Source organism: Phyllostomus discolor, chromosome 13, assembly GCF_004126475.2.
Source record: "Phyllostomus discolor isolate MPI-MPIP mPhyDis1 chromosome 13, mPhyDis1.pri.v3, whole genome shotgun sequence".
In the NCBI taxonomy this organism is placed as follows: Eukaryota; Metazoa; Chordata; class Mammalia; order Chiroptera; family Phyllostomidae; genus Phyllostomus; species Phyllostomus discolor.
The window spans coordinates 46,025,933-46,039,136 of NC_040915.2; the positions used below are offsets into that span (position 1 = coordinate 46,025,933).

General features: G+C 54.7%; 2 protein-coding genes across 3 annotated transcripts in view; both read left to right on the plus strand.

The window, feature by feature from the left end:
* Positions 1-6,163, plus strand: part of ACAD10 (acyl-CoA dehydrogenase family member 10) — a 43,252-nt gene extending 37,089 nt beyond the window's left edge. The window contains 6 exon segments of the mRNA XM_036013651.1: positions 367-510; positions 1,566-1,643; positions 2,210-2,236; positions 2,238-3,100; positions 5,275-5,455; positions 5,694-6,163. Coding sequence (XP_035869544.1) covers positions 367-510; positions 1,566-1,643; positions 2,210-2,236; positions 2,238-2,351 — 363 coding nt within the window. The 3' untranslated portion in view covers positions 2,352-3,100; positions 5,275-5,455; positions 5,694-6,163.
* Positions 312-13,204, plus strand: part of ALDH2 (aldehyde dehydrogenase 2 family member) — a 39,910-nt gene continuing 27,017 nt past the window's right edge. For both annotated transcript variants that reach the window (XM_036014726.1, XM_028528252.2), the window contains exons 1-3: positions 312-316; positions 6,159-6,165; positions 10,394-10,552. In XM_036014726.1, coding sequence (XP_035870619.1) covers positions 10,427-10,552 — 126 coding nt within the window. In that variant the 5' untranslated portion in view covers positions 312-316; positions 6,159-6,165; positions 10,394-10,426. The remainder of the gene's footprint in view (positions 317-6,158; positions 6,166-10,393; positions 10,553-13,204) is intronic.

A 13,204-nucleotide genomic window follows, 5' to 3' on the forward strand; every position in this document is an offset into this window, starting at 1 on the left:
GCGCCCTCCCCCCACTTCTGTGAGGTGCCCATTGCCGCCTAATTCCCAGAGTAGCCCTGGGCCAGAAGCTGGCTCAGATCCCAAAGAGCTGCTCCCGCCTGGCTGCTCAGAGCAGCCGAACTGCTGGAGTAAAGGGATTCCAGGAAACGGTCTGTGCAGCCACCATGCTGACCGGCTGTGCGGTGCACATGAGTGTTGTCCGCGCCTGGATCTTCTCCCTGGAAATCCACTGCGGCTAGAGAGCTGGCAAACGGTCGGACGGACGGCTCACTCCTGCTTCTGCTCCCTGCCCTGTCCGGTGCACTCCACCCACCCTGTCTTCAGGGCACCCGCCCCAGGCCTCGAGCTGGTCTCCTGTGTCCACAGGTGAAGTCCCATGTGGCCTTCGGGAAGCCCCTGGTGAAGCAGGGCACGATCCTGGCGGACATCTCAAAGTCACGTGTAGAGATTGAGTAGGCCCTGCTGCTGGAGCTGAAAGCTGCCCACCTCATGGACGTGGCAGGGAATAAGGTAGGAGGCCGGGGGCCCCACCGATGACAGGCCCTGAGGTTGGTGGCCTGAGGGACTCTCTCCTGGGAATCTGCAGACACTGGCCCCTCCTCCCCCCTCAGCGAACTCCTGAGAAAGAGCTTAGCTTCTTGACACTAATGACTTCACTTCAACTCTACTTAGAACTATTTGGGCAGCTGTTCAAAGATGGGAAAGGCGCACTAAAATAGGACAGAACGTTCCCCTTACTGAGCCCGTGGGCTTTTAGGTCCAAGACGTGGGCCCCAGAGGGTCACACAGCCCCTGGCCTCGCTCTGCCTCTGGCTAGACTGCAAGGCCTGTTGGTGCAGGCGCCAGGCAAAGGAAGCGTGAGCACGGGAGGAATTCACCGCAGAGCAGCGTTATTGGCCAGCACGACATTATTCCTTAAATGGCTCTTTCCGAGTGCCTTTAATGGCATGACGTCTGCATGGACCTGCACCCTCTCCAGCTCTGTACTAAACCCCCCGGGAGCCTTTACTTTAGCCCAGAGGCCTCAGTGGTGGGTGGGAGGAAGACTGGGGCTCAAATTCCCGGCTCCTTGGCGCTCTAGTACTGGGTATGGTGGAGGCTCTCGGGGCCTGGCCCCGATGCCCCAACTCAGGGCAGATTCTTGCAGCTTGGTCTCCGAGTCCTGGCTGGCTGAGGTCCAGGTCAGGCTGGAGACGGAGCTGCCTGTGACTGTGATCGAAGCACAAGCCACTCCCCACCCTGCCTTCCGTGTGTGCGGGCGATGCTCCCCATCCTGCGGGAAGATGTCTGCGTGCCTGAGTCTGTTCTGGACCAGGCGCCTGCTCACACCTCACCATTTGCTGAGTCACCCTCACAGTCACCACTGCTGAGCCGTCCATTGCCCCAGGTGCTGGGCGTGGGCCGTGCACTGGGCAGGGGCTGCCTCGTGGAGCTTAAGGTCCAGGCGGACCTCAGGCCTCTGTCCTGAGCCGTTGTTTCTGCTCCTCCTGTGAAACTGATTGTCCTCCCGAGCATTCTGCCCTCGGGTCCGCCCGTCTAGTCTCGCCCCCTCCTCTTCCTCACAGGCTGCAGCTTTAGACACTGCCACGATTTACATGGTGGCCCCATCCATGGCATGCCGAGTGACCGACCGTGCTATCCAGGTGAGGAGACCGGAGCGCGGGTTCTTGGAACCTTTACACAACACGGGCGGAACTCCCTCGCCCTCAGCCGCCCGACTTCCTGTAAACTGACAGTCACCCGTTGCTGCACGCTCACCTTGCATGTCATTTCCCTTCTTATCCTGGGCACAACCCTGTAAGAGGGCCACATGCATACTCTCACTTTGAATATGAGGAAACACGGGCACAGAAAAGTGAAATGACTTTCCCAAGGCCACTCGGCTTGTAAGTAGCTGATCTCAGATCTAGGGGAGCTTGGTCCTTGTTACACCAGAGCCCTGCCTCCTAACCGTGCAGGGTGTCTCCTCCCCAAGTCGTAACACCTGGCCCCAGCATGGAGGTTTCCCGGGGGGCAGAAGTTACTTAGCAGAGTGGACTTGGGGAGCCTGGTGTCCACAGGATGGCAAGTGGGGCCCCAGCTGCAGCCTCCCAGAACATGAGTTGTCACACAGACAGCTGCTCTGAGCCATTCTGCACAGGCCCTTGTTCCTGGGGTGCGGAGATGAGGGCTCACCCAGGGCTTCCTCCCGTCCCACCCTGCCCGCCAGGCCTTTGGAGCAGCAGGGCTTGAGTCACGACTACCCGCTGGCTCAGTTCTTCGCCTGGGCCCGAGCGTCGTGCTTTGCCGACGGCCCCGATGAGGTGCACTGGGCAGTGGTGGCCCAGGTGGAGTTGAAGCCTCACATGTAGACCAGCAGGCCTGCGGGAGCCAGAATGTCCCTACCAGACCGCAACGCCCGGTGTTAAACGATGCACTTCGAAGGCCTGGTGTGTCTGACTCTTGCACCGTGTCGGCAGCTGTGTCCTGGGACGGTCATTGTGAACACAACCTTCCTGGGTCCCCACAGCCGGCATGTCTGTGACGAGCCTTGAGTTCGCTGTTTCAGCCAAGGAGGAAGGGACCGAGCCCGTGAAGCCGGTCTGCAGGCTCCCGGCCGGCGCAGGCGGCCCACGTGCCCTCTCTGGCGCTGGCGCGTCGAGGCTGTGCGAATCCGGACCAACATCAGGAGCCCCGCCGGGTGGGGCGCCTGTGCTTGCTCCCGACGGGGCTTCCCGGTCCCCGCGGGCCCTTCCCCTCGGGGAGAGGGCGGCCCTGAGGGCTGCACCTGAAGACCCAGGCCCAGTGCTGCTGGGAAATGAAACCGGAATCACGAAGCTGCCGCCATCTGATTTTCTTCCTTTGAGTTTCCACATCACAGAACACTAATTATGATACTATTTTGGAAGGAAGGGGGCTTTGGGAACACGAAAGGATAAGAATACATCTCAAGAGACTTCATGAACGTCTTTGCATCATTCAAAAGGAATTGGGAACAAAGGTCCCCGCTTCAGTCCCTCTGTGTCCGTGCGCCTCTTGTCTCCTCACACGTGTTTACACAGATTCCGCCCAGTCACCGGCTCACACAGGTGGGGGGCCCCGACGCTGTCACCTCTGGTGGGTAGGTCCTGAACGGGCCACCCCACCACTGTCCATGTGAATGTCACCCAAGGACTGTGGCTTTCCGGCGTGCGAGGGCCCACATTCCTCCATCGGCCCCGTCGTCAGAACACGTCGGGGGAGGGGAGCTGCTGGACAGTGCGCTGTCGCAGCGGAGAGGGCAGTGGCCTCCTCTGGGAAGAGCACGGAAATGCCCTGCTCGAGGTCTGAGTTCTTCCGGAAACGGGTGCCCCACGAGCCCAGGCAGCCTGCGGAGGTAAGCCGCCAGCGGTTAGGACCCCGCCTGCCAATCTCATGATTGGTGATCGTGTGGCCCACAGCTGCCCATTTCAGGTCAGACCAGGTGGGCAGGCACGGCCCACTTGTCTGCTGCATGCAAACGCGACTTCCTCCAGGAAGCTGCTTTACGCAAGAGAGGGCCCAGCGGCCTCAGCCAGGGCCACGTGCTTCAGGGCACCAGAGAGTCTTGGGGGGCTTGTGAAAGGGCTCCCCAGACATTCTTGCCCCTGTGGCCTGGAGAGGCAGGCCTTCCTCAACCACAGTGCTCGTTGCTCGGGAAAGCTCAGGGTAAATTCAAACCCCCTAACTAGCTGCTATCACAACGCTAGCCACACTGGCAAACAGCCTTTTGAGAAATCTGTCAGGGTCCTAGCACCCTGAGCCCCGGCTTCAGGCCTCGGCAGGGAGGAGGGTGCTGTGAGAAGGAAGTGCCGTGGCCAGTGGCCTGACATCACGTGATCGTCAGAAACCCTCGTGGCCCCTGAGGTTAACCTTGCTGAACCAGTCAACAAGCTAGTGCAGCTGCAAGGATGGAAGTAGAAGCCATGCTGTAGGGTGACCCCACATCTCCCTCCGCAGCGAGGGTGGGAGGCACTTGGGCGGCGGCGGCTGACCCAGAATGTCAAGTCACAGAGAGGCAGCCTCGAGCAGCCCCTCCTCCGGGGTCTCCAATTCTGTCCCATCATTCCACTCACCACTATCAAGTGCACCCCAGCTCTGGGCCTGACACCGTTCTTGGCCTTGGGGAAGGTGCAGGAGACAGGCGCAGTTCTCAGGAAGCTCACACATCTCAAGTAGGGGATGGTGGGCAGTGTGGCAGGCACTGGTGGGGGTTGGGGAGCGGGGGGCTCGGGAGGGGCCTCTTTCCAGAAGAGGCGTTCGAGCCAGACCCTCATGACGAGAACGGGCAAGGGTGCTGCAGAGGGAGCAGCAAATGCACGGGCCCTGGGGAGCCAGCCCGTGTGTCTGGGGTGAGGAGCAGAGAGAGTAAGAGCTGCTCAGTCGTGTGGGGGGCCGTGGGGAGCTTGGTTAGGAGTTTGGTGTTGACTCTCAATGTGACAAAATAGTGTTGACGGGTTAAAGAAATACTAAGAATCCTCCCTGTCTATGCCCAAGCCGTGACCTTTTATTGTAAGAAGGAAGGATGGGTGTGCTGTCTCCCGGGGAGAGCTAGCCCTTCTCCCTGGAAGACTAAGCATCGTTTTTAACTCGGTACCTGTGAACACTGATCGTTTCCTTGGGGAAGAACTGGCTGCTCTCCCGGAGGGAACCGTTAGTCAACCGAGTCAGTCACAAAAGGCCCTGGGCGCACAGCCGCTTTTGTCTAAAACAAACGTAAGCAGAGCCCCCGAAGTGAAACTCTGGAATCCCTCCCGAGGGAAGGACGCTTCTCTCAGAACCACTCCCAGACGAACCCCGAACACGGCTGCCTCCGGGACTCCCCGTGTCTGTGTTCGGGTGTCGGTGATTCTCCCGCCTGGTGAGGTGTGTTCCCGATTCTTGCTTTCTCTCTGCTCTTGGTTAATAAATCGCTTAACTATTCGCTTTTCCCTTGGGGTTTTTATTGGGTGCGAGTCTGAACCTCCAAATGAAGTGGCCACGATCCCATACGTGCCCCTTAGCGGCACATGCCTATAGCCCTGGCCAGGTGGCTCAGTTGGTCGGAGTGTCGTCTCATACACCAAAAGGTTGTGGGTTCAATCCCTGGTCAGGGTGTGTACCGGAGGCAACCAGTCCATGTTTTTCTCTCATTTCCATGTCTCTCTCTCTTTCGCTCTACCTTCCTGTTTCTAGAAATCAATAAACATATCCTTGGGCGAGGATTAAAAAAATAGTTTAGGCAGTGATTTGACAGGACTTGGTTAGAGTTTTAAAAAGATCCTCTGCTCTTCAGAGTCCACCAGGACGAAGAAGGAAAAAAGGAGGATGAGAGCCAGTTCCAAGTTCCCTAACGTTGCAGAGGGCTCCCAAGGAACCAATTTCCTGCAAAACTGGAAGGGAAAGAAAGGCAAAGCAAAGGCAGGGTGGGGTAGGGCCGTGGGCCCTGTCCGCCTGCAGCGAACGACGGGCATTCCCGGTGAGCACTGCGGTGATGGCCTGAGCACTGCGCTCCTCTGCAGTGGAGATCGGTGTGTGGTGGGTGCGCGCTTGGGCACAAGCAAGCTCGGTGTGCCGATGACTGTGCCTGACCAGTGTTATCTGTGGAACACCTAACATCTCGCCACCAGCCCTGCGGGGTTGGACCGACCTTACTAGCCTGCCTTGGGGAAGGGAACAAAAGTGCTCATAACGTACTAATATTTTTTTTCTCACAGCAATATTCTATCCCAGAGCCATTGAGCATTCTTCTGCTGCTTTCTTGGCAAGCACAGGAGGCTGGACTGCACCCTCCTCGGGGGTCCAGGGACAGTCACAGGACCACAGCTTCCATCAGAAGAGCCAGCTCTGGTGGGGTCGTCCATCCTTTCCTGCTCTCCCTCCTCCTCGCTCCCCTAAACCAGAGTATGGTCTCGGCATCCTTGCCTGCTCCCTCAAGTCCTGGTTTCAGGTACTGTCAGATAATTCCAGTATAATCGTGTAGAGGCAGAAAGAGATAACTCCAAGCAACTCCTGGGTAGGGCCCCTTCAAGACAGCAGCCAGCAGTGAACCTGGAAGGACAGGCTCCAGTGTTCTCGGCCACAGAGCCCCATCTTAGTCCCCTGTGGTTGCCTAGAGTCAGCACTTGTCTGTCACCACCCAGGCCTTCAGAGCTTCCTGGGGAGGCTTTGGGGATGCCCAGGCCTGTCTGTAGTCACAGCAAAATGCAGCCCAGGCCCAAGGCTGGAGCATTGCTCTAAAGACATCTGGGTCTGTATTTCTGTCGCCCTCTGTGGTGCCACGTGGCTACAGACTTGTCCCCATCTCTCCCATCCCCCCGTGGACCTCAGCAATGGTGGGCATCAGACAGAGGGAGAAGACTCAGGTTCCAGCAACCCGGGTCCAGACCTGAGCTCGTCTGCTGGACAAGGACTCCGGGAGCAGAGTCTGTTTTCATCCAGAAGGCTGGCTCGAGGAACGACCTCAGGGAATTCTGTCCAGGCAGCAGGAGACAGACAACCGATAGGAAGCAGAGTGGTAAAGAGCGGTCAGAGACAAATAGGACACTGATTAAAGTGGTCAGGACAGATGCTGATCAGGGAGGTGCTACTGCAACAGGGAAGGGGGCGGGGCTGAACGGACCTCAGCTTCCAGCTGTAGGGAGTGCACTAGACAGGGAGAAGGAGAGAACAGGAGGGAGGGCAGTGGGGACTCTGTGCGGGGAATTCCCTGCTACATTTACAAAAAGCCAGACGCTGGGGGCTGGTCCACATAAAACCCACCTGGGTTTGCTAACTGCTAGCTTACCCAGGTTAGGCGCCTAGCCTCCCACAGAGACTGGGAGACAAGGTAACAGTAACTTCTTTGGGCAGCCTCAGTTTTCTCAGGCAGCACTTTCCCAGGGCTAGGACTATTCTAAGGGTATGGCCTTGAGCTGCTAGAAACTGTGTTAGAGTTTGTACAAGTCTTTTGATATGGCGGGGATGGACTAAATAATTCGTGCTGGGAGTCTGAGGTTTCTATAGGCCAAGGGTAAAGCCTAGTCAAGAAGAAAGCTTACAGAAGCCTCGTTAGTTTGGCTCTGGGTTTGAATCCTGACTCCATGACAGACTATCTGGGAGACAATGGGACGTGATTGTTCATCTCCTAGAGTTGGTTTTCTTTTCTTTTTTTTTTAGATTTGGTTTGTTTATTTTTAGAGAGGGGGGAAAGGAGGAGAAGGAGAGGGAGAGAAACATTAATGTGTGGTTGCTTCTTGCGTACCTGCTACTGGGGACCTGGCCCACAACCCAGGCATGTGCCCTGATTGGGAATCGAACCTGTGACCCTTTGGTTTTCAGGCCGGCACTCAGTCCACTGAGCCAAACTAGCCAGGGCTAGAGTTGCTTTTCTCATTTAACATGTACTTCCCTTCCAGGATTGTTGGAGGATTAAATGAGATGCCTCAGGGTTTATAAGAAGTTCCTAAGATATGCCAGTTTTTCATATGTGTCTGGGTGAAAAATATCCTTGGAAGAGGATTAAAAAAACACAAAGAATGTTTCTTATACCTCATACTTATGAGAATGACAGTCATCAAAAAGACCAGCAACAACAAATGTTCGTGAGACATGGAGAAAAGAGAACGCTTGTGCACTGTAGGTGGGAATGTAAATTGGTGCAGCAGCCACTAGGAAAAACAATATGGAAGTTCCTAAAAAAAAAAAAAAAAAGAGCCCTGGCTGGTGTAGCTCAGTGGATTGAGCGTGGGCCTATGCACCAAAGGATGGCAGGTTCAATTCCCAGTCAGGGCATGTGCCTGGGTTGCAGGCTAGGTCTCCAGTAGGGAGTGTGTGTGAGAGGCAACCACACATGGATGTTTCTCTCCCTCTCTTTCTCCCTCCTCCTCTCTTTAAAAATTAATAAATACAATCTTTTGAAAAAAAAATGTGTCAAATCAACATGCTGTAGACCTTAAACTTACACAATGTTACATGTCAATTGTATCTCCATATAGTTGAAAAAGGTACTAGAAGAAAATATAGGAGAAAATTTTTAAATAATCTCAGAATGGTAAAGGATTTCTAGGCGTAACATGAAAGCCAGAGATATAAAAAAAAAAGCGTTGACCAAAAACTCACAAAAAACGAACACACACTGTAAAACAACAAAAAGCACAAACTAAGTAAAAAGATGAATGATATAAATGAGAATCGGCAGAAAGTATTTGCATCACATATGACAAACCAAATGTCAATTGCCTCATATATTAATGAAACTAACCGCCAATCCAATAAAAAATGAGGAAGGGACATGAACAGCCAGCTTGCAGCAGACGGAGAATACATGACGTTCTGTAGGCAAAGATGCTCAAACTCACTCCTAAGAAATGCAAAATTAATGTGATAGGGAGATGCTATTCTGATTAGCGAAGCTAAAAAAAAATCTGATAAATTGTATTGGTGAAGGTGTGAGGCAACTTGTAGATAAGTTAAATATATGAGTAGATATTATTACATTACCCTTCATAGAGGTTTGATTAATTTACATCCCACCTGCTGTCATGTCTAAGTTGCCTCACAACTCCTTGTTGCCTAACCTTAGACATGTCTCAGTTGCCTCATAACTCCTTTGACTTAGCAGTTCCATTTCTGTGAACTTCTCAGGCATGTCAAGGATATATATTGGAAACAACCTATATGTCCATCCATAGAAAATTCATTAAAAAAAACGGTAGATGTATCTCCAACAGATTCCTATGAAGCTGCTAAAGAAAAGGGGACATTTCCCCCTGTGCTGTGGCAGAACCATCTCCCCCACACAGTATGAAGTGAAAGAAGCAAGCTGTCTGGGAAAAGAGGAAGCAGGGCCTGGGGTGCATTCAGACGGGAGAGGGAGACTCATTTTTCAGCTTATCTCTGCAGCTGATCTCCAAACCTATTTCCCCTTCTTTTTGACTTCCCAGACTCCTGTAAAATATGGAGGAATGGCCAAGGGACTGAATTCTAGCTCGTGAAACAGGCTCAGCCCATGAAACCTTCCCAGATGCCATCCTTAACGCTTTCTTCTCCTCTGGTTGTGACTTTCGCAAACAGGTGTTGACATCAGAGTTACAGAAAGAAAAGTGCCTGGGTCCCTTGTTCCTGCCTGGAGGGGACAGTCTCTGTGAGTGAGACTCACCACCAAGAGGAACTTGACTGTGGTTGGCCACTGGGACTCACGGCATATTTGCTATGGCAGCTCTGTTAACTATTGCCATATACTTGTGTTGCCACATTAGCACATCAAAGCAAAGCAAGAAAGCGCACACGCTGTCGGTTTCTTCCAGACTGTGGATCACCACCTTTGCCTGGTTCTCTTGAGTTGGGCCTCAGTGCCAGGGGCTCCAGCCGCAAACAGCAGCCCAGACACGGGCTGCCTGGATGTCCCCTTCCCTCCACTCCTCTGCTGTCAAACACACTTGTGTTTGCAGGCTCAGCTCATCCTGCCAGGTTTCTTCACCTCTTCCTTGGGCTTTAGCCGAACGTTGTTAGCTAATAGTTATCAGTACCCCTCCCCCTCCCCACCCAACATCCTCCCATTCGTCCCTGCGCCTCAGTGCCCAGCCCCCGATATCCATGGAATAAAACCGTTTGTAAGGTCCTTACTTCCACCCATGCCCTCCTGTAGTCCATTAAACCAGTAAGGTTAATGCACAAATCGAGCGAGTCGTCCTCCGGTTCTAAAGTCCTCCCCACTGCCTTATCTAAGGCCCCACCTGCCCTGGCCCCACCTACCTCTCCACCTCACTTCACCTCCCCACATGCTCCCCTCATGCTCCCCTTATGCACTGGGCTCCATTCTTTCCACTGCTCTTATACAAGCCAGGGTAGTCCCACCTCAAGGCCCTGCACTTGCTGTTCCCTCCCCCCGGAATGCTCTTAGACCTTTACCTTTTCAATTCAGGTCTCACATGCCACTTCATGACCCTGGGATCTAAAAATCAGTGCCCTCTGCCCCAACCTAGTCTTTACCCTATGCACCTCTCTCACATCCCCTGTCACCGTCTGGATCCATCTTGTCTCTGCTTTAACTGTCTCTCCAGCACAGTGCAAGCCCTCCGAAGTCAGGGCCACCGGCGCTGAGGTTCAGGCCTGCACAGGTTAGGTTCAACCAGTGCGTGCTGAAATCGCGAGGTCAGGTAAGCCCACACACTCGGGGCACCACACAGGGGCCAGTGCAGGGCACAGAGGGGGGCACGAGGTGGGGGCAGGGCGAAAGCCGAGGGCAGCACGCCGCCAACTCCAAGCCCACAAGCTGCAGCCTCCGAGCAGGGCCGCTGGGACAAGGGGGAGGCTGCAAGCACGCCCCGGTGCCCCGCCCCGCGCCTGCCCATTGGCTGCCGCGCCTAGGAGGGGAGGGGTCGTGGACACTGTGAGCCCTTGGGACGCGGCCGCCACAGACCCCCGCCGATCCGATCTGCGCCGCCCCGCACACCAGCTCCGCTGCAGCATGTTGCGCGCCGCTGCTGCTCTCGCCGCGGGCCTCGGGCCCCGCTTGGGCCCCCGCCTCCTGTCCACAGCCGCCACCGAGGCCGTGCCGTCCCCCAACCAGCAGCCCGAAGTCTTCTACAACCAGGTGACGCCGCCGGCCGCTTTGTTCTCTCCAGGGGACGCATCCTGCTGGGTGGGAAGGCCCTAGGCCTGTCTGGGCCTCAGTTTACCCAGTGGGGGCTCGAGGGGTTAGCCGTAGTTGGTCTTTGTGCTCATGTAACCTTCCTGCGAAACTTCGGGCCCCTTCGCCGCTTCGGACAGCCCGGGTTCGTAATCCCGCTGTGGCTGGTCCAGAATTGGTTTTTTGTTCCGCCGCCGCCGCCGCACGTTTACCAGCGCCAACTCTCGGTTTTCAGGCCTCTTGGTCGCCCCCGCATCCTCACCCACTCAGAGGGAGTCTTTGCAAGTCCTTCTTTGCAGGAACTTTTCCGTCTTTTTTCTTGGGCTCCTCTTCCCCCAAGACTCCTGCCTTTGTCGAGGAATTCCAAAGTGGAAAAACAAGGAAAGGAGGGCTCCTTCAAGCTACCGTTCCTCAGTTTGCAAAGGCAGAGGCCGAGGCCCCTGGGTGCTCCCGCGGCTTTCACCTCCAAGAACTAGGAAAGGGTGGGGTCCTTCGCCACCTGGCCAACGCCTGCCCCCCTAAAGTGTCCACCTTCCAGGGAGCTGCCTTCTTCTACCAAACCAAGGAGGGGCCTACACTGGTAACACTGAATCCCAGCGGCTGGTTCCTGGTTCAAATAGGACTTTGTGGTATTCTCTCTCGAGCTCTGAGTTTGGGTGAAGTGCCGGAATTCACCGAGGGGGAGTCAGTTATGAAACCGCCCGTTTTGTGTGTGCTGCAGGCGCGGCTGCTGCCTGTCCCTGAGCCTCAGTTTCTTCTTCCGTGAAGCGGGAAGGGGGTTAGAGGGTGAGGCCTTCGGGCAGCACAGGGCCCATACACCCCTGTGGGCACCCACAGAAATAAGAGCTTCTAGGTACGGGCACAGCCTGTGTACCTGCAACCCTTCTAGGCAGGGTTTTGCTGTGTAATCCTTACCACAGCCTTCTGTGGTAGGTACTATGGTTAGCTCCGTTTTGCAGATGAAGAGAGTGAGTCACAAAGAGGTTCAGTGACTTGCCTAAAGACTAGAGTCAGTGGCAAAGTGGGGGTTCAGGTCTAGATTGCCGAGAGGAAGTCCCGACCCAGACCATCTGTGGTGCTCTTGATGCCACTCTGAGTGGGCACAAAGGGGTCATCGCTGACTTAGGGTGCTGGCGAACCGGCCCCCAGGTGACTACTTGCCACAGAGGACCTGTGTGTCTGGCCTGGAGATTAGCTGCAAATGTGCACACAGGTGATGGGTAAAGGCGCACCCACATGATGCTAAGGGGTGTTTCAGAGAATAAAAACAAAGTGTCCTTTGGATAACACAAGCCAGAAGTGTAGCTCCCAGCCCTGGCTGGCATAGCTCAGTGGATTGAGCACAGGCTGGGAACCCAAGTGTCCCAGGTTCGATTCCCAGCCAGGGTACATGCCTGAGTTGCAGGACATAACCTCCAGCAACCACACATTGATGTTTCTCTCTCTCTCTCTCTCTTTCTCTCTCTCTCTCTATCTCCCTCCCTTCCCTCTCTAAAAATAAATAAATAAAATCTTTAAAAAAAAAAAAAAAAAGAAGTGTAGCTCCCTTGGTAGGCTGTGTGAGGAGACGCCCACAGCAAAAGCTCAAGCCGTCTACAGCCATACCACCCTGAACCATACACCCTGAACACGCCCGATCTGGTCTGATCAAAAACTCAAGCAGAAAAATCCTCCAAGGGAGAGGCGGCACCACCGGAGCCTTCGTGCTGACAGGATCTGATTACGATCTTCCTTCTTTGTGCCCACAGGGAGGTGGAAAAAGGGGTACACACCTACACACAGGTCTGGTGGATGGTGCGAGTCCTGTTGTCCACACTGAGCCAGGGAATGTTAAGTTGGGGAAGCGGAGTGCATTGTCCCGGTGGGTTTTTTTTTTTCCCACGGATTTTTTGACATCGTGAAAGTAACGTCTGCTCGTGGTATAGAGATGCAGAGAGCACTGTAGCACTTCTCCCGTGCCCTGAGGCCCTGAGGCGTTCCCTCCAAGAGCGCCGTTGGCAGGCGTGTGAGCTGGCAGGCGTGTTCTCTGCGTTTGTGGGTGAGAGAGAGGGAGAGAAAAACGGATCCTTTTTTGTGTAAACGAGATTCTAGCACTCACTGTTCTGAAGCAATCTCACTGAACAAGGTATCTGCCTTACCCTTCCCCGTTCCTATTCTTCCCAAGGACTGCAGCGCGTCCCAGGAGCTGGCGCTGGCTCCTTGTGAGGCTCCTTGGGCTGTCTCCAGCGTTGTGCTGTTGGACCGTAGCTGGTGACAACGCCAAGGCCTAATCCTAAACTTCTGAGCCCCTTATCTGGGCTTCTGTATACAAAGTGGACATTTCCCTGGGAGTTATTAGTTCCTTAAAATTCAGTGAATTGTTCTGGAGTCTGAAGCCTGGGGTTTCTCCAAAAGGGGACATTCAGATAGAAAGGCTTTGAAGCTGCTTCTGCAGACGCTGCTGGGTGTTCCTGCTGAAGGCATTTGTGGGGTTTTGTATTTGGGGGGAGGGGAGTTGCACTTTGAGCTTATCAGGTCTCACATGGATGGTGGGCAAAAAAGGTACTTTCGTCTACCTTCCTGGGGTTCTTTCAGCTCTAGCTGGCCTAGTCGGTGGGGCTGCAGCGTTCGACAAAC